The following is a 23,277-nucleotide window of genomic DNA, read 5'->3' as shown; positions in this document are numbered from 1 at the left end:
TTATTGTGGTTATCATCTTTGCATTACCTTGCCTCTCTTTTTACCAAAAAGCGCTCAATGCTGCCTGAGCTAGCCACACTTTCAAGAATTTCAGGAATCTAAGCTTGTTTTTCTAGTCTTAAAGTGACATCATCGTGCGATGTGCTTTCTAATGCTGTCACACAGCATATGCACTCCAGAATTTCGCAGCATAAGGTGTTGGGCTGACGGCCATATATACACACAATATAAAGAATGGTATTCACTCTTGCTGTTGCTCAGCAGTAATCTGATTTATTAAACCGGATGTGAGTGCTGGTAGGTGGAGTAGTGTGGGGCAAAAATGTTTTTCACACTACCATTTTCTAATACAGCTATTTTATCAGTTTGCTTAGTTATCGCATTTAGGCATTACGGTAAAGAGAAGTACATTATATAATTATCATTAAAAAGATGCTCTTATCGAAAGTGACCTACATCTCTTACAATTTTTAGATGTTATCCATTTATACAGCTGGATATTTAGAGGCAGTTGTGGGTTAAGTATCTTGCCCTAGGGTACAATAGCACCCTAATGGGGAATCAAACCAGCAACCTATCAGTTATGAACCCTTTTCCTTACCACTATGCTACAATGCCACCAACAAGAAACAACAAAACAAGCCTAAAAAAAACAAGTGTAAATTTGACAAATCAATAGCTAATGCATTTCACTAGAATGTAGCTACATCAAAAACGGCCAAATGCTGTCTAATCTCTTGATGTATCAACATCATAATACAGATGGAGATGCCTGGCCCTTTTCAGGTTACCTTCCAACTGGCTGATAAGAATTCATGATCCTGGCCATGATCATCTCTCTGCTGTTCTTTACCAGCTCAGTCTAAGACGTGCAAGTATTCATTCAAATAATTGTGTAGGTTTATTCCATGGCCTAATATCTTTCGATTTTTTAAAATATTTCTGATAAAATGGATTTCCGTTTTTGTGGAAGTTTTGAAAGTTTGGCTCAATGGTAAGCCATTGGGTAAAAACAGTTATTCAGAGAACACTCCTACAGTTTTGTATAAATGGGTTTAATTAACACAACCAGAAAAGTACAGTATCTGGCAAGTAAATGTTGTGAAGTCATTAAAATGCAGCAATATTACTATTATTTTGATGCAATTGTTAAGAGGGTGCCACATATTAATATTCCAATGTCTTCAAACTGATACATTAAACATATCCTTGCAATTAACTTTAAAAAGTCATGTTTTATTTCATTACATGTCATGGCCTGTGACCCTGGATGCATTCAAATTTGAATTAACATTAAATTCAGTGATAAATACATCTTAAGGTTAGCGATTTAAAGTTGTACATTATGCGCCATATTTAAGAGTCAACAGTTGACCTTTAAAATGACAATCACACACAGGTCTATGTGAGTATAGAGTCATTGACTCTAGTCTTCCACCTTACATTCTTGCTTTTCCATTGTAATTTTAACATAGAGACAAACTTAAATATAATATTAACAACACTCATTTTTGTATTTTTAAAAACTAACAAACTATTTTATCCCACAATAGTAGAACTAAAAACGGACATTTTAAGGCATACAGTTTCAGATACATATTTGGCATGTTATTCGGCGAGTGAATGATCCGTTTTATTCTCTGTCTGGTTAGCTGTACGCTTTTAGGTGCACAGTCCTGTTTAATCATATGCAAGGTCAAAGGTTGAGTTGAACATTATGTCAGAGGAGAATTAATCTGAACAGTTGCTCCATGTTTTAAAGCTCAAGACCTAGTTAATCATGAATCTTGTTGGCGCGGTTTGGACCTGAATAGCTTCAAATTACTTCAAATGCGTCAGTGGAAGGATGAGAAGGAGGGACAGCAGACGTCCGTGCGGAGAGGGATTTGCATAAATTTGGAACCACGCTTTCTCCTTCCATCAGTACGCAGGCAAAAAAGTACAGTGAGTGCCCAACAGAATTAAGACGTATAATCCAGTTGAACGTCGATTACTCTGTCAAGTTCATCGAGATTTCTCAGAGATCTGTGTGAACATGGGATGCAAACGAGAGCAACCCCCGTGTAACAACACTAGTTCACGTGCATGCAAAATCAAATGCAAGACACGCTGTTAGCTGTATACCTGCACTGGTTCTCCTGCCACTGCTCTTGCTGAAGTCCCTCCCCTGTTCTTATCTTGATATTTTCCCACTCTGTATTTCGTCACAACATGGCGACGCACTCTGATGCCAGGGTCGATTTAAACCCAGAAAACATACAGGTACTGATCGTTGCGCTCATATTGTGTTAGCCAGGGTTATGGATTTAAACTCATCCTGAAAACAAACTGGAATCCGATTTTTAGTCTGAATATCCAGTTGACAGCATTGGGTGAGTTTACTCGACAAGGCGTTTTTAAACCAGGAAACGCTATTTTAGCTAGCTAGCTGGTAGCTAGAAGTAGACTACACCACAGCAGGTTGTGTTAGCGCTCACGTTTGTATAGCCAGCTAGCTACGCATTATTTCTAGATTGTGGGGAACGCACTGTTTTCAAGTAAGACCGCTAAACGTCAATTGATGAAGACTGTTTTGGGACATGCTGCCTGGAACTTTGTCTAAATATTATGTAGCCGGCTACACCTAAATTGGTTACAAATACTAACGTTATTTCTGTTTACGTAACGAAACAAGCTAGCTAGCTAATGTAAAGTTGATAAGCTAACTTAGCTAGCTAAATTGCTTGTTCGTTCGAGGCCCAGATGAGATTAACTATAATTTAGCGAGTTACATATCGCCACTCCGCTAGCTACCCAGATCAGTCCACAACTATTCCACCAAGAGCTAGCCAGCTAGGTAGCTACACAGTTAATAACCGGATAGCTTACTGAGCGGGTAATACTAACCTCTGTATTTACTTGTCAAAGCTATGCTTCCTTGTACTCAGTTCTCTCACCACCTCGCACGCTCTATAATTGTCCACTTCTTGTAAATAATTGTTGCGCAATTAGCGAATGGTGGAGCCGCTTTTGAGCTACCTTGTTATCTTGCTAATTAAACGGATTCGATAATGTTAACATTAATCAGCTAGCTAAACATTCGCATGAGAATATCTGATGTTAGCTAGCAGATGTTTTGTATTCATGTATTGTAGGTAGCTCTCTGATAAACAGTGGAAAACTGATGGGTGAGCCGACTAGCTGTAGCATATGGCTGCGTCCTAAGTTTTTAATTTATTTATTTATTTGCCTCACTTTGGCCTGCTACAAAGTTCCAGTCGCTAGTGACTAGCTTTTAGGCGAGACAGAAGTCCCACTGATGTCTTTTCCTCGGCTTTAACCTCTGTGAAATCGCTAAATTGCTGGTTTTACTAGTTATACCAAGTGGGAAGAATCCCATGCGGTTTATGTGCTGGTATTGATGCTGCTGTCGAACACGTGGTAAAACTTCGCCGCCGTCTTAAAGCTTCTTTCCTGTCTGAGGAGTACAGCGCTCATGTCGCATGGCGCGGTTGATTTCGATTTCGCCTTCGCCTAACTGCAGAAATTGTTCTGATCATGTCTTAGTTACCTGTTCGATACTGACACCTACCATTTCGTCCTTAAGATGTTTTGGGGGCACAGACAATAAAGATCACGTTGCACTTGTGGTTGAGCGCAGCAACAACTAGTTTGATTCACCATGTTATGGTGAAAATTCAAAAAGCCCATACTTTGCTGCTTTATATAGCCGTGAGCCGTTTTTTCTGAAGTGGCAAGTCAGCATAGTTTTTTGTGTTGTGAAGTTTTCGTGCTGTGTGGGTGGTGAATTGTTCAGTCATGAGCGAAGCCTCTCTCTCTGTCTCTCCCCTGCGTCAGTTTGGTAGCACTTTCATGGAGGCAGCTGGTGTTTTTGGGATGGAAGTGGCAACGCGAGGGCTCGTAGGGGGCAGCGGCTCGATCCCTGACTTGGATGGCGACAGTCGGGGCGCACTGGCAGAGCTTGGGGAGCTGGCTGTCCCCTGCTGCGGTGAGGAGTCCAGAGGGGAGACCCCGGGGCGCGAGGACAGCCGAATTGACCCTCCAGATGGCGAGCTGGACCCTGACAGTGACAAGAGCAAGGAGAAGAAAGGGTTAGGTAGGTGGTGGAATGTCATGGTACTAACCTGTGAGCTGCTTTGCCAGTTGTTGCGAAGACCTCTGGGTGAGGCTGACTGCTTCATGTCACTGTACTGGGATGAGAGGACCAGTTGCTGTTAAGCAGAGATATGTTACAATTTATCTTTTGTTAATAACAGGAAAGGAGGTCCTGCTGTTGATGCAAGCCCTAAACACACTGTCAACACCTGAGGAGAAACTGGCAGCTTTGTGCAAGAAATATGCAGATCTGGTGAGTATCGCAGCAGTACAGAGCGAATGATTTTTTGTTGTTGACTTAGCAGTTTAAGTGAACTATGAGAAGCAATGCTCACCTAAATGAAGTGAATATAATGCAGGCTTTGTTTTGCTTTACAGTCAGTAGTGGACATGTGTTAGCATTGTTATGGACCCACACCAGTAGCGGTATGTTAAATTATGTAAACACTAGTTCATCGTGAATACTCCCATACTCAAAGGTAATATGCTTTACTTATGCAGTTTGACGGGCAGACTTCAGAGTTCAAATGGCAGGGCTACATGGCAGTTTTATTGGGGGAACTTTATGGCAGGGTCTCTCAGGGTTAGGGCGAGATGTGAATCTCTCCGTGTGAGGTCACGGTGGGTGTGGGAGTGGGGAGCTGGCTGAGTAACAGCCCTGCCCGCTGTTTTTCCTGCAGCTGGAGGAGAGCCGCAGCATGCAGAAGCAGATGAAGGTGATGCAGAAGAAGCAGTCCCAGATCATCAAGGAGAAGATCCACCTGCAGGGCGAGCACAGCAAGGCCATCCTGGCGCGCAGCAAGCTGGAGAGCCTGTGCAGAGAGCTGCAGCGGCACAACAAGACCCTCAAGGTAGCGCCGAGTGCCCTTACGCACTGCCTCATATATACTGCCTCGTGTATACTGCCTCATGAACTCCTGTATACGCAGACAATCCGATGTTGTTCACCTGCGGACACTTTCATAAGTGTACCACTGTAATCCTGATGAACAAGAAATTTCATGAAGAGTGATCCTAACTAGGCCTGTCTCCCTGCCTGTAGTCTAGAGCGTATCTCGTTGCTTGTAGTCTAGAGTGCATCTAACAGTGTCAGGCCTAGTCTTGAACACTTCAAGGGTCTCTGCTTTTACTGTGGTTCCACTGTAGTTTTACAGTGAATCCTGGAAAAAGTGATTCCATGAATTTGTAATTGTCTGAGTGTAAGTAATTTACAACTATGTGCTCTTTTTATGCTGATAATACTTATATTGAAATATCTTATGAAGCAAACTTCATTAATATCTTTTAACTGTTTCAAATCTCAGTAAGATCTCCCCTGACGTTCCTCTTATTGAGGCTAAAGAGATTAAGTGTCTTTCTTCTTAATTTAAATATTTGATACCTGGAACCAGCCTTGTTGCCCTTCCCTCTGCCTTTTCTCCATTTACTCAACAGTGTGTCTGTCCTCCTGTCTTGTGCAGGAAGAGAACACCCAGAAGTCTCGGGAGTATGAGGAGCGGCGCAAGGAGGCCACGCTGCACTTCCAGATGACGCTGAATGAGATCGAGGTCCAGATGGAGCAGCACAATGTCCACAACAGCAAGCTGCGGCAAGAGAACGCTGAGCTGGCCGAGAAGCTGAAGAAACTCATCGAGCAGTACGAGCTGAGGGAGGAGGTGAGAGAGGAGGGGGTGCCGTGGTGTGCAGGATAGAGACTACCCATAACGGTAGTCTTTCTATTCCATCAGTGTGGATTATTTCCATAACTTGGTATTACAGCAACCTGTAAACAACATCAGTCTTGTTACTGTCTGATAAACTGATTTGTCTAGTAAACGAATCATTGTGGAATACAAAAACATATATTGTAAACTGACTTATGATAGGACAGCGAGATTAGGAATGCTTGTTCTGCCATGGAAAATATTATTAATATTATTAAGTCCTGTCCTGTCGTATTGGACAGTGAAGATGTTTCTGTAATACCCTCATAAGTTCCCAAAGTGTACCACTCTGCAGGTGCAAACTGTTCTTATAATCAGATAGCTATATATATATATATATATATATATATATGAATAAAACACGTTTTCATTCCAATATATTAAAAGATTGTTGCTTCACCTTTGGCCTTAATGACTGCTTCAGTATGTTGTAGAAGACTGTCTGCTAATGTCTTAGAGAGAGCTGGTGGTATTGTGCTCCACTCCTTCTTTAAAGCATTAGTAAGCTCCAGTACTGTAAAGGAGCTGTCTTGGCCTTGCCCTAATCCTGTGTTCAAGCTCATCTCAAAGCTGTTCTATCAGGTTGAGGTCAGTTGTGCTGGTCACTGGAACGTTCCGGTGTCATTCTCTTCAAACCACCCAGATACACTCATTGTTCTGCTCTCAGATGGGGTGTTACATTACCATTTTGAAGGATGCAGTATATTCTTGAACGTGGAGGCAAGAGCATCTCACAGGCTGTCTGGCCAGGGCTTGTTGTGTGAAAGAGGTGGTGATTGGATTATGACCTAGCTCGTGCTCTCTCCCCCCCAGCATATAGACAAGGTGTTCAAGCACAAGGAACTGCAGCAACAGCTGGTGGATGCCAAGCTGCAGCGGACCACAGAGCTGATGAGGGAGGTGGAGGAGAAGCACCAGCGAGAGAGAGACTTTGTGAGTCCCGCTCTCTGCCCAGATAACCCCTCCCTGGGGACCTGAACCCTTGTGCGCTTGGCCACGCGGAAAGTTTGACCAATCAGTTCACTTGTGATGGTCACATTTGATACGAATTGCAGTTTAGGTCTGTCATGGAGGATTGCCTTGTATGGCTTTGTCAGCTTTTCTTTAAGCACCAGGCACACCAGCAGGGAGGGTTGGATGCATATTGACCAGAATCCTCTCTGTTGTTCAGCTCCTGAAGGAGGCCACAGAGTCGAGGCACAAGTGCGAGCTTATGAAGGAGCAGGAATCCCAGCTGAAGCAGCAGGTACTGTTCCAGAACACTCTGCACTGTGCTGCCAACTGTCCTTGGTCCTTCTTAACATCCAGCCATACTGATACAGTGCACACAGGTCATTCATTACAAGATATGATAGTCACACCACTAGTGGAAGATAACAAAATAAAGACAAATCAAATTGTTTTTTTTTTTGCTTGTTTCTCATTGCAGCTCTCTCTGTATATGGACAAGTTTGAAGAATTCCAGACGACTCTCGCGAAGAGCAACGAGGTGTTCACCACATTCCGCCAAGAAATGGAGAAGGTGGGTGGATTGGGTAGCCATCACCACACCTGAATGCTGCAGAAATGTCTCCGTTTGTGTGTTGCGTTAAATCGGGTGGGAGGAGAGTGGCGTAACGGTTCTGTCATGCTGTAGTCCTCCTCCTCCATAAACCCTGTCGTTGGCTCTGCAGATGACCAAGAAGATCAAGAAGCTGGAGAAGGAGACGATGTTGTGGCGCACAAAGTGGGAGAACAACAACCAGGCGCTCCTGCAGATGGCAGAGGAGGTGAGAGGAGCAGGAACGCGTTGCAAAGCAGCGAGACCCAAGTGCATGCGCAGTACAGTGTCCTACCACGGGGCACCCCGTCTGGCTTCAGTGGTTGTGATGATGCGTGGCTTCAGGGAATGACATCTCAGAGCCCCGACTTAACCCAATAGGACACCTTTGGGATGAACTGGAACATTGAATTAGGGCAAGGTTAAGACACCTTTCTTCAGGGTAGTGTGCGTGCATAAAGCCAAGAGAGCAAAGCTGGGAAACTGTGAGTCTTAGGCCTGGGGAGACCTCTTAGCTTAGCTAGTGGTATGCTGAAGTGCACTTGCCTTTTGTAAGATGGTCTTCAGTGTAAGATGGTGTGTGTTTCTGGTTATTTACACCTATCTGTCAAAGAGTTCTTTCTGGTGTGCAGAGACTTTAGATGAATTATTACTAGTGTATACGAGCTCTGATATTACCAGACCAGAGCGCAATTTTATTAAAAACAATCACTGACGCAGTGTTTTTTCGGATGAGTTTTAACCACTGGTAGCCTGTTAAGGTGACGTACTGGCACGAGAGGACTTTTCTTACCCAGTCGGCAACTAGTTTCAACTTTCTGTGAGGCGGTGCCAGGAAGTATTTGCAGGAACTGTATCAGTTGATTCCTGCACAATAGGCTAGCATGCATTGAAATAGATGGAGCATGGAAGCAAAACTTGTGAAGGTTGGTGCAGACACAAGCACAATAGAACGGGGGGTGAAAAATAAATGGCAATAGGCTTGGTTAGATGAAAACAGTAATGACGGACAAACGTTCGGCTTTTGTTGTCACAAATTAAACGAGCCCGGGGCCCTGCGTTTCACCATGTGTTCGAAAAAATACAGTATGGGACAGGTGGCAAAAGGCATTGTATCGGCATGATACAGATCCCTCACACAAAGCAGCTCTTTGTTATACATCAACGCTGCCGGGAGCTATGGCCGCTGGAGCTGCTGCCGCTTCATCCATCCAAGACTGCTTGTGCAATCATAAAGTCCACGTTTGTACATTTTATAGCGAAACATGACCTGTCTTTCAGGATAGCGCCAGCGCTAGTTGACCTGTGCAAAACATCACAGGACAGAACTGCAATCTCCGAACTCAGCGTGTCAAATACACAGGCCTGCTACCTATCCACTCACAGCATTGCCTGTCACATTAAGCAATGTTTAGCGCACAGGCTGTCAAAACAGATGTTTTCACTGAACGTTGACGAGTCCACAAACCGCAACATGGACAGAATTTTCAATGTCTTGGTCCGATTCTATGATGATGACTTGGACAAAGTTGTGACACAGCATCTTGCTACTCAACCAGGTTTTATTGAAGTTGCACTTTTCATTTTTAATAGCATTTAAGAAAAAAAGGAAGCACTTTTAATTTCAGCACGGTAATACAAAATTGTATTAATGTATCAATTTTGAATTACAGCTGTTGTGATAAGGCTAAATGTACATGCGTCCTATTTTGTTACCCCCCCCACCACCAAGAAATAAAACATTTCACGAAAATTTTGTTGCTTTAAGCCCTGAAAATAGTCCTGAAATTCTGAGTGTTACTACAAAGAGGAGAAAATCAGAATCTGTACTACCACAGGTGAATTAATACCACAGTGGAGCCCAGTTTACTGAATGTACACTACCTTTTCATGCATAGCTCATCTTTTTTTCTTGTTTTTCTCCAGCTAACTAGCAACCATACCTGTTTATCCTCAGACAACATCATATCTAAGCTGAGCTGCTTCGTCTTTTTACCGTTAGTTTTTGCAGTATAGATCTGTATAAGGCTTTAGAATGTGATTCCTTGGGTATTTTATGAAGATACACACCACCATTTTGGTTATTTCAGTTATACAGAAGTTGAGTGCTTCATATATGTATTATTGTTTACGTTATTTTTTTACACCATTTTTTGGCCAACATCTTGAAGCGGAGTGACTTATAACTTACTTTTTGTTAATTGAATTATACAGCTGGATAGACTGAGAGGCTGTCAATGCTAAGTGCCTTGCCTGTGGGGCCAATTGCAGTGCTCATGTGGATGTCAAACCTTTTTTTTTTTTGAAAACTCCAGTTGGGAGTTTCCAAATGGCTCAGTTAAGGACACCAAAATACCTCAGGATATGTGGTCACAAAAACACCAGACTTGAGCAAACTATTAGTCTTTGCTCTAGGTATATTTAGTTGCTTTCCGCTGTTTTCAATGATATTAGTGTTAAAGTCAAGTTGGTATGGCACAATACAAATGTCCTAGGAAATATCCATACGTTATGGGCAAATGTCATACAGGTTTGGCACAGGACGGTTAATATTATGCTGAAGTTCTTTGCTAAAAGTGATTGTTAGAACCCTAGTGATTGTTGGAAACTATTGCCAAAACTGCATGAATGCCAACTTGCGCAGCTTTACCAACTGCCTCTCATTGGAATTGCTCTGAAATGCTACAGTCTTTTACTGTTTCTCTGTCTCTGCCCTGCAGAAAACGGTGCGGGACAAACACTACAAGGCTCTTCAGGCAAAACTGGAGCGCTTGGAGAATCTCTGCAGGGCCCTGCAGAGGGAGCGCAACGACCTCAACCAGAAGCTGGAGGGGTTGCAGGGCCCACCGGTGGAGGCAGAGCAGGAGGGGGAAGGGAAGGGGGCTGGGCCGCCAGACGTCCAGCCAGAGGAGCAGGCGGATGGCCAGTCCTCCTCCTCTGAAGAAGGGGCGGGGTCTGACAGGGAGGGGGTGGGGCTTCAGCCCCTTCCCCCTGATTCGGAGGGAGACTCCGCCCCTAGCCTACCCCAGGTACAGCCCCTTGTTGAGTGAGCAGGGTCATTGGCCTTTTGTGGAGGTATATATTTTTGTGTAATGGTAATGATAAAGTAAGAATAATACTTGCATTAGTGAGTAAAATACTTTGCTCTGAACATGATAAATATTGGCTTTGTGGTGAGGATTTCTTACACCTGTACTTTTTCTACATCTGTATTTTCTTAGGAAATTTCACGTGGTTAAGAACAGCTGTGATGCTGCAGCTCTAGAGTTTGCTTTGTACTTTTTTCTTGACTCTTCTTCCGCATATCTGCCTCATTTTTATACATTTTTCTTTCCAACTTACAATTCCAGCTCTCGCCAATAACATTTGTGTGAATTAACATTTCAGAGGAAACGTAAAATCGTTGAAAAATAGGGCTATATTTATTTAGTCTCGCTTCCTCAATCTGTTAAATTGATAGCATTTTAACAAATTTGAGACTATAGTTTCCTGAGCATCAGTCATACTGAACTCCCAGTAGATTTAAAACTACTCATCAGACATTGGGTACACCAGGGGAGGGGGGTAAAAGTTAGACTGACTTGGCTTTGGCCACAGTTAGTGTGAGTGATGAAAGGACAGTGTCGACTGAGTGAGTTTAACAGTGAATTGCCTGAAATCTCTACAGAGGAATCAGTGGGAATCTGCTCAGTGGAGTCTGCTGTAGCTTTAACATTTGTTTAGGAATGTAGGGTTTTGTATAACACACAGCAGTAAATGTCTAACTGGACAGTCTCCATTAGGGTCCAAACAAAATGTTCTACATTCCGAATGATGCAGTCTTCACATCTTGGACATATCACCCCTGCTAACTTTTGACAGACTGTAGTGCCCCATTGCTAAGAATCATGGGCATATTTTTTGTTCTCTTTGAAACCAAGATGACTTAAAGTACTTGTACATTTTAATTGGATTTTCTGCTATCTCTGCCTTCTCATATCTTCACTACTTTTATATTGGAAATACTGATTGTGATTTCTTTTTTCTTCCAATGCAAAATTAACACGAATAAAATGTATCTGTAATTCAGGCATTGTACTCGGTGCTGATGTTGCAGAGGAGCTAAAGGCATGGCAGATGTTGTTGACCGTGTGAACGAATGTGGGGAGACCTTAATCCATGAATGTAGACGTCGCTTTTCACACATGTTGCCAAGCTCAATGTGAAATCACTCGGCTTATTCGGGGTCACAACGGTGATTTAACTTGCCTTCCTGCCTTCTTACCTCTACTCGCAAACCATGACTGGAAATATCGGGGTTTGTCGCCACAGTCTAGCTGGGCTTCCAACAGACCCCTCTCCCCTCTCCTGCCTGTACTTAGTTTCAGGTCGGAAGCATCTTTGACCACTGACCGGTTTAACCACTCTGGTCTGTTAATATTCGTGTCAGTGTCAACCAATGGTAGCTGAAGAAATGCAGACCCTTTCTAATTGTTCTTTTCTTTTGGCATTATTACTTTCTGGTCACACTCAATGATGTCACTGCTGCCAGCATGACTTGATTGTGGGTACACTCACCCCAAACCTCTGAGTCTGAACAGACTCTTTCACAGCTATCCAGACCTCTGCATTCCCTTCCAATGTTGAGCAGGGTAATCAGTACTGCTGAACCCACTAAGGCCTTTTCAGTATGGAGAAAAACAAAACAAGAATCTAAGAATATTATGTATAGATATAAATATATTTTTCCTCACTTGTATGAGTAAGGAGCTGTGTCTCCTGCACTTCCATCACCAGCAGTAAGAAACCACTTTTTCAAGACTTGTTCTGTGATGTCTTTTTGTTCAGTTTGATTATGGTCGATTCCAACCTCTGCTTGCCAACCATAGCACGTGCCGCTGCTGTGTTATCCCCGATTTGTCCTTTGCACTTAGTTGAGCTTAGTTGCCTGGATCCCTGGGGAGGTTCTGTGAGGATCTTGGGTAGGGGAGTCCTGGGTGTGTTTGTACATGGAACACAGCAAGGGTGAGCAAAACGAACATGGTCTCCTAAGAGACCGGCACAGCAGTGTTAATGGAAGCGCTGGTGAAACTGCTTCGGTCACTGTCCTTTCTCCGTCTTTTCTTAAACATTGGCTGCTGGGTATCAGAAATCTTTGTCCTAGTTCTACTTGAAAGTGTTGTACACAGCTAAATGCCTGAAAAGATGTTATAGAGCAGGGGAAAGCAGGGGCTTGCTGTGATTTTAAAGGTTTCCTGTGTCTCTGTGAATCGTAAAATGCTGCGTACTTCTGGTGACCTGTGTACTTGTTCAGCCTCATAATTCATCCAGTTTTGTAAATCGAGGGTTTTGAAGGAGCAAAAACCAGAAGCATTTCTAGCAATCCAGGACCTGGGCTTTGCATAGGGAAACAAGACTGACAATGGGAAAATCGATACAAAAAAGGATCAAGAAATGCTATGTCTTTCTACTAACAATATGTTACCGAATACCCCATCCTGTAACATTCACCTTTAGTGAAGAGTTAATACTGCCTGTGTCTTTGCACAATTTGGGATGTTATCTTAGCCCATGGCTGATCTCCTTGGTTTGCTCAGTGACAAGAATCCTGAAAGCCTGGGTTGTGGAATGTATATCTGTAGACAGCAAGAAGGCATTAGTGCTCTGAAAGCCCAGCGTTTTTGTATCCATTCATGTTGCAAATTCAAGATCTGTTTTTCCCCAAATCTTTTTTCCCCCTTGTACACCAGTTCAGAATTATGGTATGGCCTTCAGGTTTGTTTCATCAAAGTGTATAGAGAGACATGACCAGCTTCATGTTTGTTTTTTTTGGGTTGTTTTAAATATTCAAGCCTTTCGATGTAACACTGGGATAGTCCAGGTCAAATAAACAATGTGATTCCTTTAAAACTGATTCCCTCACTCCGAGACCTTAAACAAGAGGACAGCATCTGTATGGAGGACTGAGCGCTGAATGTAAAAGACTGACAGTTTACTTAGAAAACACAAAGTACTCTGTCCACCTCTAGTGGCCATCTCACTTTTGGCCTTGTCCTCCAATCAGCGCTGTCATCTTGACACACTGGTCTCATCATTTTGTAATCTCACAAGCACTGCTTTCTACCATGCGCTATTAAGTGTTGGAGCGCGCATACAGCTCTTAAGCTTGGATTGTTCTGCCGTTGAGAGAAGCTGCTGTGTTGTGACGGGGTGATTGTACTGATGTGGTGGATGTGCCCCTGCCCCCTCTCCGCCCCCAACCCCTCCCCCTTCTTTCTTTGGCGATGCCACAGTTTGTTTCTCAGGTTATGCAAGAAATCTACCTCCGCAGGTTGTACATGAAACTAACTGTGAAAGAAGAGGAAAAAAGAAGAAAAACTTATTTTTCAAAATCTGCCCATTTTCCCGTTGAGAGATTGTAAAATGTTCTGATAGTCCTGTCATGCTTTTCAATAAAACATTTTGTAGAATTTTTCCACATTATTCCATGCCTTTGTGTGGTAATTTGAACGTCTGTCTTCAGTATGGAGTGGAACCACTTGCAGTTTTTGGAGCATGTGAAACTGTGGTGCTAAAAACAGTGTTTAAGAGACACTACTTCAGGAAAATGGTACAACTGCATTAAAAGGTGTTACAAAAGATTTTATTGCATTTTATACCAGGTTTTCCACAAAATGAATAATTACATGAGGGGGAGAAAGGTAATTATGCCATGTGCTCTTTATAACATCCAGCCATAATTCTAGACAGAACTAAAAATAAACAGAGCCTGTCGCAATACCAATGTCATTAAATAACGGTGTAACTGCAACCTGTAATTACCGAGTGTAACTTTATGAAAAGGAAAGAATAACTGCTTATTTAGAATACCTCAGTGTATACAGGGCAAAAGGAGGACTTCACAAAACAAACTGGGGGGGAATTAACTGTTAAAGAAACAACTTGGCCACCTGTTAGTCCAGCATTGGCCCGTTCAACAGAATGGGACTCCTATGGTTTTGCAGGGGGCTGGCTGGGCTGGTAGAGAAGGCCCACCAGTTCCCACGCACAGCTCCGCAGGGCAGGGGTGGGGTTACGAGCCCTGCCCCTCCAGCTCAGAAGCAGGGGTGTCGGGCTCCTCGTCATTGTAGATATTCTCCGCCTGTAAAAACAGATGGTCTTGCGTAAGAGCAACACAGGATAGCTGCAAGATTCTTCACACGTAGCAGGAATGTCTGAGCTGGAATGTGTATTTTTCCAAATGTGAAAAGAAAAAAGGAAAGCATCTTTTTTGATAGGGACAAATGTGTATTTTGACAGATAAAAATAGTAGAGGATTTTGTATAGTGTTTAAACAGTTCAGTGTCAACATTTGCTGGTATGTTAACCAGATGTCTGTACCTACCATCTGCCACACTTGCATGATGTTGTCCTCTGACACAGAGCAGATCACCCAGGGTTCATTGGGGTTCCAGGAGAAGTCAGATATCTTTGCAGTGTGTCCACCATGGATGAACTGATGTGTTCACAGAAGAGAAATAGTGTTAGAAACAACACAAACAAGACACATGCTCTGGCACTGACGTGAAGGCAAACGGTGTAATTCAAGAATAAACACCTTCCAGGCTTATCAATGAGGAGGGAAAAAAAAAATCAAATGAGCTCGATCACAGGGCTTTCCCCTTGTTTAATAAACGGGATATCACCACTCACCAGGAGCTCAGGGGGTCCGTCCTCTGCGTCCTCGGCTGACTGCTCCTCCCCTATTTTACTGTGGATACAACGATGTCGTCAGCCACCCTAATCAGACATCCTCACTAAGCGACCACTACTTACTGGGCCAACAAAGCTGTTCTTTATAAGGCCAAAGGATTGGCCAACCAGCAAGTCTGAGTCTCCTTTTCACTCCCTACAGCCAATCATAAGGTAGCAACAGCAGACAATTCTATTCTATTCTACATCTAACCAAGAACCAACAGCAATCAAGAATTTGTGAGTTTCCAGGCACAACGCTACACTGTATAAGTGCTGGGTACAGGTGTGCTACTGGTTTTGTGATATGTACACCTCTTATGTACCTTTTCATACTCTACAGCAAAATGAACAGAAAACAGCCAAAACAGCATCCTACCTTAAATCCCAGACGTTGAGCCTTCTGTCTGTACCACTGGAAGCCAAAATGGTTTCATTGTGAGGGGACCATTGCACCTGTCCGATACAAAAACTCATAATCAGGACAACAGTCCAGAAAAAACTAACAGCAAGCAAGGGGAATTCTAGTATAATTCACATCTTTGATGAGAGGGGCAATTTCCCAATGCATAAAAATAAGCTCCTATAGATCTGTGGACAAAAACTCCTCCTCACTGATGTCTGATTTATGCTTAGCTTAGGTAAAGTAGCCCATTAGCATGATTTCTCCTGCAGGTCTGATGTTTTCCTCGGCACACGGCTAAAGCTCTCCTCCTTCGCGGCGCTTAGTGTACCTGGAAGATTTCGTCCTTGTGCGACTCAAACGAATGGAGCTTCAGCTTCAGGTTGCGCAGATCCCACAGAGCTACAGTCTGAGGAGAGAGGGGTGTGCTCAGATCATCTGAATTACACACTGTAACTGAGTTCACTTAGAAACATTGACACTGTGTGCATCCAATACATACAAGTCAGCCTTCATCCAGACATTAGGTGGCCCTAACACTTAGGCACAGTGAAACGTGTATACACATACACAGTTGCAAGGTAGTTAGAATTGTAAAACCTGTTTGTGGCTCATGTCATTAAACTCCCTTAAAGACAGTGTGAAGGTATACAACAGTGATATTACAGGAACGTACCTATACAGACACAGTATAAAATCACAGGTATCACGGACACTTAGAATAAAGCCCAAGAAATTGCTCCACAATTTTTCTCTAGTATTTCCTGGACCACAAGCTACAGATCTGTCACCAGGGTGTCGGCGGCGCCAAGCTGCGACAGGAAGGAGAACGTGGGCACGCAGGAAGTACCTTGTCAGCCGAGCCGGTGGCCAGGATGAACTCGCTGTAGGGGTTGAAGGACAGGCAGTTGACCTCGGCCGTGTGGGCGTCCACAGAGTGGCTGGGCTTGGACGTGTTGTTTGAGCGTGTGTCCCAGCTGCGGCAGACAAACGTACAGGTGAAATCGATACACATTACTATGATCCATCAGTTATGAAATACAAAACAAAGCAGCTGAAGAGCCTTGGCAGAGGGGAGTATTAAAAACAATAAGGGTGCAAGTGCACGCGCCCACACACACACACACACACACACACACACACACACACACACACACACACATATATATATGCATACACAAGTACACACATATGTATATGACCAATTATGCCAGGATGCCTCAGCCAGTTATCGTAATTACTTTTTTTTTTTCTAAAGTACAGACAGGCACAACATTTCAAGCAAAGCAAATACTCAGAGGTGCTCACATCATGAGTTTTTGGTCATCTGCCACAGAGCCAAACAGTGACTCGTGGAGAAGGTGCCAGGAGACGTCCTCCACCACAGCCGTGTGCCCGGTGAAGATGGTCTTTGCGTCCACAATCTTACCCTCCTTCGGACCCCCGCTGATGTCCCACAAGCAGATTGTCTGACGGCGGACACAAGACACACTTTCAACTGTCCGCTCACAGCACATGAATTTGCCATGGTTACAGTACCAAAATGGGGTGTTGTACATTTCAATAACAATGCATATTCACAACCCAGGCATAATCCTGTAACAAAATATTTAAATGTTGACTTTAAAACACTATATTGGGGTATAAGAAGGAGTCTCTAAGAAAGCTTGATCACCTTCAGTAACTTAACCAGTGTTACGATTCCAAAAAGTATCACTGTGTGTATCTGTCTGCTCATGAGTGTACCCACAAATGAATGTTCGTTTGCATGCATGTATTGTGCATGTGTGAATGTGTGTGTGTGTGTTTGTATGAATAATGTGTCTCTGTGTGTCTGTTAATGTACACATGTTAATGTGTGTCTATGTGCGTTGATGTGTATGTGCAAGAGAGTGCACATATACGAATGCGTGTATGTGCATATGTATGTGTGTGTCCGAGTGGGTGTGTGTGGTGCCTTCTTGTCAGACACCTACATGGTCGTCGGAGGCGCTCAGCAGGTTGCCGCTCAGGTTGGGGTTCCAGGACAGGCCGTACCCCTCCTTCTGGTGGCCCCGCAGCCTCAGGTCCGGGCTGCACTCGCCACTGGGATCTGCACAGGACAGGAGTACCAGGGTGAGTCTGAGCAGGACGACCCCGCCATCTCAGTCTCAACCACACGGCACATCTACGAGCAGGAGGATCCCACTTTACCCTCACCTCAATCTCCACCACAAAGCTAGAAACGCAGCACACTTACGAGCAGGATGACACCAACCGCACCATTCTTACCTCATCTTATTCTCCACCACAGGCTAGGAGCATATAACTCGACTGGGGACTGCTGTAGCCACAGTGTCATTTGTTCTCATTACGACCAAAACGGAAGCTTTCAGACATAGACAAAAGCAGGAGTGAAGACACTGTGTATGACGGGACTGACCTGGCTTGGAGGGGTGCTTGGTGTAGTCAAACACCAGCACATCAGAGGTGGGCGTCTTTGTGGCGATGATGCAAGGGTTCTGGGGCATGTAGCGAGCTCGGTTCACCTCCCCCTCGTGGTTTATCTTGATCTCGATTTCAATTTTTCCACTCACTGATCCAAAGCCTCCGAATTCTACAGAGAAACAATGAAAACACAGCCCTTTCAACAGAGACTGCGAGAAGGAGCCTGCCTCTAAGAGCTCATCTCACTGCTTACATCCCTCTCCATGTATAACCACAAATATGCAGTAAGACAAGGCCTACATGAATGATTGGCTTTTTAAATTGTGAATGTAATGTAGAGATGAGGGAAAGGACATGATGAACTTTGACATGATGAACTTTGTAAAGATGCAATTACGATATAATGTCTTTACATTTCATTCTATCACAAACCCAGTCTTGTATTAGCAAGAAAGTTTCCAAGCTCTTAATCACATACTTGGATCAATTATTATGTTGAATGGATACAGGTGACCAGGTGCTGGGGGCACTCGATATTTCATTAAATGCACAGTCACCTGTATTCACTCATCATAATAATTGATCCAATTATGTGATTAAGAGTTTGGATGGAACAAAAGTCAGACATGCCCAGCACTGCAGGCATGCTGCAGGCAGACTATTTTGGCAGAAAAGCAGAATGAACCAGCACTTGAGTAAATGAGTATGTAGCATGGGGATCTTCCCCCCTGGAGTAAGCCGCCTCTGTTTATGAGTAAGCCATTCCCTTTCCTGGTGCCCTGTGGAAGACCGTCTTCTCAATATTGAACTCCACAACCACCACCACATCTCAGACGAAGACCTTCTTACCTGCTGATATGAGAAAAAGAGAAGACTTCAGCATTTCATTGTGGCTTTAAATATTAAGCTTTTGGGAAAATCTAAATACATTAAAAAAAAATCACAGCAAAATTCTAACCCAGATTTAATTTAGCAGGGATAACTCAGAAAGTGCAAGGATATGTACTACACCGCAATGCGACGAGAAATCTCATGTAGTTCAGAGTCTATCTTTCCAACATCCCTCGCTGTGCATCCCCTGATCTCTGAATTGAAAATTCCCCAAAAACACTCACCTCCTTTTTCACTGTCGTAGTGGGAAGCATCAAACTGTGCATCATCATTTGGGATCTGGACGCTGGCGATGACCAGGTGGTTCTGCTCATCTGATGTGTGGGTGCCCAGCACCAGTCTGTGGACAGCATAGTCTTTCCCCTCTGGTCTGTACACACAGAACACAGAAGACAGATGCTGTCAGGGGTCTAGTTTGCACTTAATTCCTTAAGGGTAACGAAAAGTAGCACAATATTCATAAAAATGTATTGTACGCCAGCAACATAATTCTGCAAGAGTAACAGACATTTTAATCTAAATAAAACGCTATGAGGAAATACAGAGTTGCACAATTCACTAATACGCTTTTTAATTCATAGTTGGTAACAATGGTGCACCTGTTGACGTCAGGAAGCCACTGCACGGTGAGACTTGGCCACTCCAGCGCATGCGTCATCACCAGGTCGTACAAAAAAGGCGTGTTCTTTTTCCAAATTTTGTACTCCTCGTTGATGACCCGCTCCTCCACAGCATCGTCATACACTGGAAGAGAGGGCACCACTGAATTCTTATGCAGTGCTACTGCCAAGGAATCCAAGCAAGTCAGCTATGCATGTTCCAACAAATAACATTGGACAACAAATTTTTTCAAATATTTTTTTTTTCAGAAAGCAAAACAAGAGATTATGATAGACAATGTCAAGATGAACACAAAAATAATTTCAGATTTGCTGTATCATGTAGGAATTTGGAGAAGCATTAAAATAACTTTTACTGAATTTAACACGTTTAATCGCATAATGATGCTGACACATTGTGTTAGTTCAACTGAGCTTAAAATGTTTTGCAGCTGATTTCATTTGTACTCAGCATCTGGAACAAAATGCTTACAGAGCGGCCACTTCTTTTTAACATAATGTGACTCTTTAGCATGGCTATCCCATTCACAAAGGAAACAACAGTACTTTATATATCCGAGATGCTTTCCTTGTAGCAGTGTCAATACTTTTAAATCACCACAGATGTTCCAGTCATAATTGTCGTACTGTATGTGTTTCAACAACAGTTCCATGTTATTGTAGGTTTCTTTCATGTCTACTGCATAGCCAATGGGTACTGAAGGATGGACATTGCCATTGTGTAACAGGACAGCTTTCAGGTTTAACTTTGATGAATCTATAAAAAGATGCCATTGTTGTGGGTCATGCGCACAACCCAAAGCCATGAACAATCCATCAATGTCAGTGCAGAAACATAGGTTGTCAACCTGTGTAAACAAGTCTGTCAGAGAAATTTCTGTACCTGGTGACAGCAAACCCCATCCTTGCAATCTTGAAACAAGTAGTTCTGCTTTAGCTTTTGACAAATCTAAGTCCCTGACCAGGTCATTTAATTCTGGCTGTTATCAGATGAGGATAACCAGGCATAAAGGGTTCAACATCTGGATCAGTGTCATTTTCGACATCTGGTTCACGCGTTGTGGCATCTTCATCTATCTGAACTAGACTCCATGTCTCTGGTGGCTTCGGTACTGGCAAACTGTCACCATGTGGCACTGGTATCATGGCTGAAGGCAGATTGGGGTATTCAATAGATTTCTTATTTTTAGTAGAGAATCCAGATATATTGGTCAGACAGAAGTAACAGTCCATCACGCGATCCTTCTGTTCTCGCCGTATCATTGGGACTGCAAATGGCATTGACTTCGACTACCTCTGAACCAAGCTCTCAGGTTGACTGCACATGTTGCACAACAAATGTGAGCAGCCCAGGGTTTATCTTGGTCACCAATTTTACATCCGAAGTAGAGCTCATAGGCTTTCTTAATAAGTGCAGTCATGGTGCGTCTTTGAGCCTTAAGAGTGTACTCGCCACAGATGTAACAGAACGTATGGCAGCTGTTGCGACATTGACGAGACATTTCTGCTGTATTAAACATTCCTGAAGACAATAAATCCTATTGTTAAGTATACTCACTATGCTATCGCCTGAAGAACATGTGCATCAACATGGGTCCAAACAGCATCTGTACATGTGAGCAGCTTTTATAGCCTCTCTTCCAGCATCTAACCTGACTAAGCATGCTCAGGCATGCCGACAACATTTGGATAGCGCCTACTATGAGTGCATGTCCAGGCATGCTTGGACTGACCAAAACAGCTTGCTTTGGGGGCAATATACTAGTAGGTTTAATCTAAAAGGTTATATCTATAAAACGGTATGTGATAGGAAATTTTAAGGTGATTTTCGTGATCAGCAGCGAAAATACATAAACTACACCAAAAAGTGTTCAGGGAGCAAAATCTTGGTTGTCCAGTGTAATCTGAGTGATTTTCTTTGAGCAGTATCGTACAGCACGATGCTAACATTACACGCGTTTATGTGCATGAGCCGGATTTCACGAACGAACACATCATGAAACAAGCAGCTTTGCTAAAGGCATGGACTGGGAAAGGCGTTCCTTTTAAACAACACATGATTCATTTCGGGGAGCGTGGGGGAGCAAAGCATTCGTGAAATGAAATGGGTGAGATGAAATAATTTATGAAACCCATGCGAATCATATTAGGCTGTCTTTGTGGGCTGGCAATTGAAAGACTATGGTCAGCATAGCTAAACGAAAAGCTGTGTGAACAGGACTGCAGCGCCAGTACTGGATCTGAAACACGGTTAAGCAGTCAGTTATCGCCATGGCGTTTAATTTAACTTTGTTCTATTTTCAATGCATATATCTCGTTTGTTTAGCTATTTGTATATGCATTCTCCTTTCATTAAGCGAAGATTACTTCACATATACAACTGTAATCTTTGTTTATATGCTATTATTCAGCTGAAACCAGTGGAATGCCACTGAAATATGAAATATTACAATGTATTCCTGGCTGTAGTTCAAGACAGTTATTGTGGGGTTTTTTAAGCGTCACGCTGCTTATACCGTGACCTATAGATCAGCTGGAGGATTCCCCGGTTCACTGTTGAGTCTACATCACCCGATCCGCACACACCGGAAGACCTGCAAAATCTGCGCAGACATTTGCGCAGCACGAATCACAAAGGAAAAACGCCTGAGTGGTAGTAGTCATTAATGCCATTCATTTGGTCAGACAGAGAACTGCATGTGCAGTTGGCGCAGGACGGAGGGAAGACCATGTAAATGACAACCAGAAAGAACGCAGAGTTGGCTACTACACAGGTTCATGTTGCGTTTACGGCAAAACACAACGCTGCTAGCCCGCTTGTAACTTGTGCATGCCATTTCATGCATCAAGATGGCTGATGTCGAAACATTCCGCCAGACATTACACTCACAGGCAAGACAAAAGCGTAATAAATAGCTACCTAGCCAGCTAACGCATAACACTCGACAAGCTAGCAAATACTGTTAGCGTTCTGCAGAGGCCTGAAACCAATATAGCGATCTATCTGGCGGAGTAGGCTAACCTTATTTCGGATCGACCGTAAAATTCTAAGCAAGGCAACGCAGTTAGCAAAACTGTCACTGGCTTACAAAAAATCTTTGCCTGGAATGCAAGGTTTCACCCAATCTGATAGGTAGCGAGCTAGCTAACTGGCCGCTGCACCTACACTGACAACAGATCTCTGGCTGAAGGAGCTGTAGTATCACTTTTGTCTTCGAGATATCGACAATGTGGAGTTGACTAGCAAGCCAGCAGGCGAGAGAGCTCCGAAAGAGAACACCGGCTAATCTACACGCACCAAAAAGCGCATTCATTTTACCTTCTTTGTCCGCCATCTCTCGGTGTGCGCTGGAGACGAGTGAAGTTTAGAATTAAAGGATGATAACACGGCCCGGACGGAAAATATTTCCGCCTCCGATTTTATTTTTCCTTTAAAGTAGGATTTAGTTTGACCACCCGTTTCAACCCGCTGTTTTTCAATCCTTGCTTCCGATGGAACTCACGGAGCATGCGCGTTAGAACTTGATCAGAATAAACAGAACCAGACCGTAGTCCAGAACCGGCGTTACTTAATCATATTGGCCCAGCTTTCCGTTCGTAAAATTCTGTTGTGTTGCTTGATAACAGTAAGAGATCTAACACGTTTTATCTATACTCGAGATTTCCATGATACAAGTTTCCGTTTATTTATCTGCATGAACGAAAGAAGGTAGCTAGCGAGAGTAGCAATTCATCGGGATGTTATTTCTAGAACAAGGGACTTTTATGCGTACGCCATCATAACGAATAGATCTGTGGTAACAAATTAACACTCAAGTTTCATGTGACCCACACATCAAGACTGTTTCACGAAGTTCTAGCTATGCCTGCGCCTCCAGAGAATACGCT

General features: G+C 43.4%; 2 protein-coding genes across 3 annotated transcripts; one reads left to right on the top strand and one right to left on the bottom strand.

Annotated features, from left to right (window-relative positions):
* The first annotated feature begins 2,195 nt into the window (after positions 1 to 2,195).
* Positions 2,196 to 10,456, top strand: txlng (taxilin gamma). 2 transcript variants are annotated; one of them, XM_036545513.1, is made up of 10 exons: positions 2,196 to 2,262; positions 3,838 to 4,096; positions 4,257 to 4,348; positions 4,776 to 4,946; positions 5,556 to 5,750; positions 6,612 to 6,731; positions 6,970 to 7,044; positions 7,228 to 7,320; positions 7,472 to 7,567; positions 10,059 to 10,456. In XM_036545513.1, exons 1-10 carry the CDS (start codon positions 2,212 to 2,214, stop codon positions 10,386 to 10,388), a joined length of 1,482 nt encoding a protein of 493 aa, XP_036401406.1. In that variant the 5' UTR covers positions 2,196 to 2,211; the 3' UTR covers positions 10,389 to 10,456. The 2 variants fall into 2 exon arrangements, with proteins under 2 accessions (XP_036401406.1, XP_036401407.1); XM_036545514.1 differs by having other exon boundaries at positions 2,225 to 2,372; positions 10,059 to 10,455.
* Positions 10,457 to 13,988: 3,532 nt separating this feature from the next.
* On the bottom strand, positions 13,989 to 22,883 carry rbb4l (retinoblastoma binding protein 4, like). Its single transcript, XM_036545162.1, has 13 exons — positions 22,709 to 22,883; positions 19,369 to 19,513; positions 18,994 to 19,139; positions 18,728 to 18,730; positions 17,874 to 18,047; positions 17,428 to 17,543; positions 16,760 to 16,920; positions 16,302 to 16,428; positions 15,783 to 15,860; positions 15,428 to 15,504; positions 15,010 to 15,067; positions 14,702 to 14,812; positions 13,989 to 14,458 (listed from the first exon to the last, which is right to left on the bottom strand). The coding sequence occupies exons 1-13, from the start codon at positions 22,722 to 22,724 to the stop codon at positions 14,390 to 14,392; spliced, it is 1,281 nt and encodes a 426-aa protein (XP_036401055.1). The 5' UTR covers positions 22,725 to 22,883; the 3' UTR covers positions 13,989 to 14,389.
* Positions 22,884 to 23,277: the final 394 nt, after the last annotated feature.

Source organism: Megalops cyprinoides, chromosome 14 (genome assembly GCF_013368585.1).
Source record: "Megalops cyprinoides isolate fMegCyp1 chromosome 14, fMegCyp1.pri, whole genome shotgun sequence".
NCBI lineage: Eukaryota > Metazoa > Chordata > Actinopteri > Elopiformes > Megalopidae > Megalops > Megalops cyprinoides.
The sequence above is the reverse complement of the archived record's forward strand: the minus strand, read 5'-3'. Positions and strand labels throughout refer to the sequence as shown.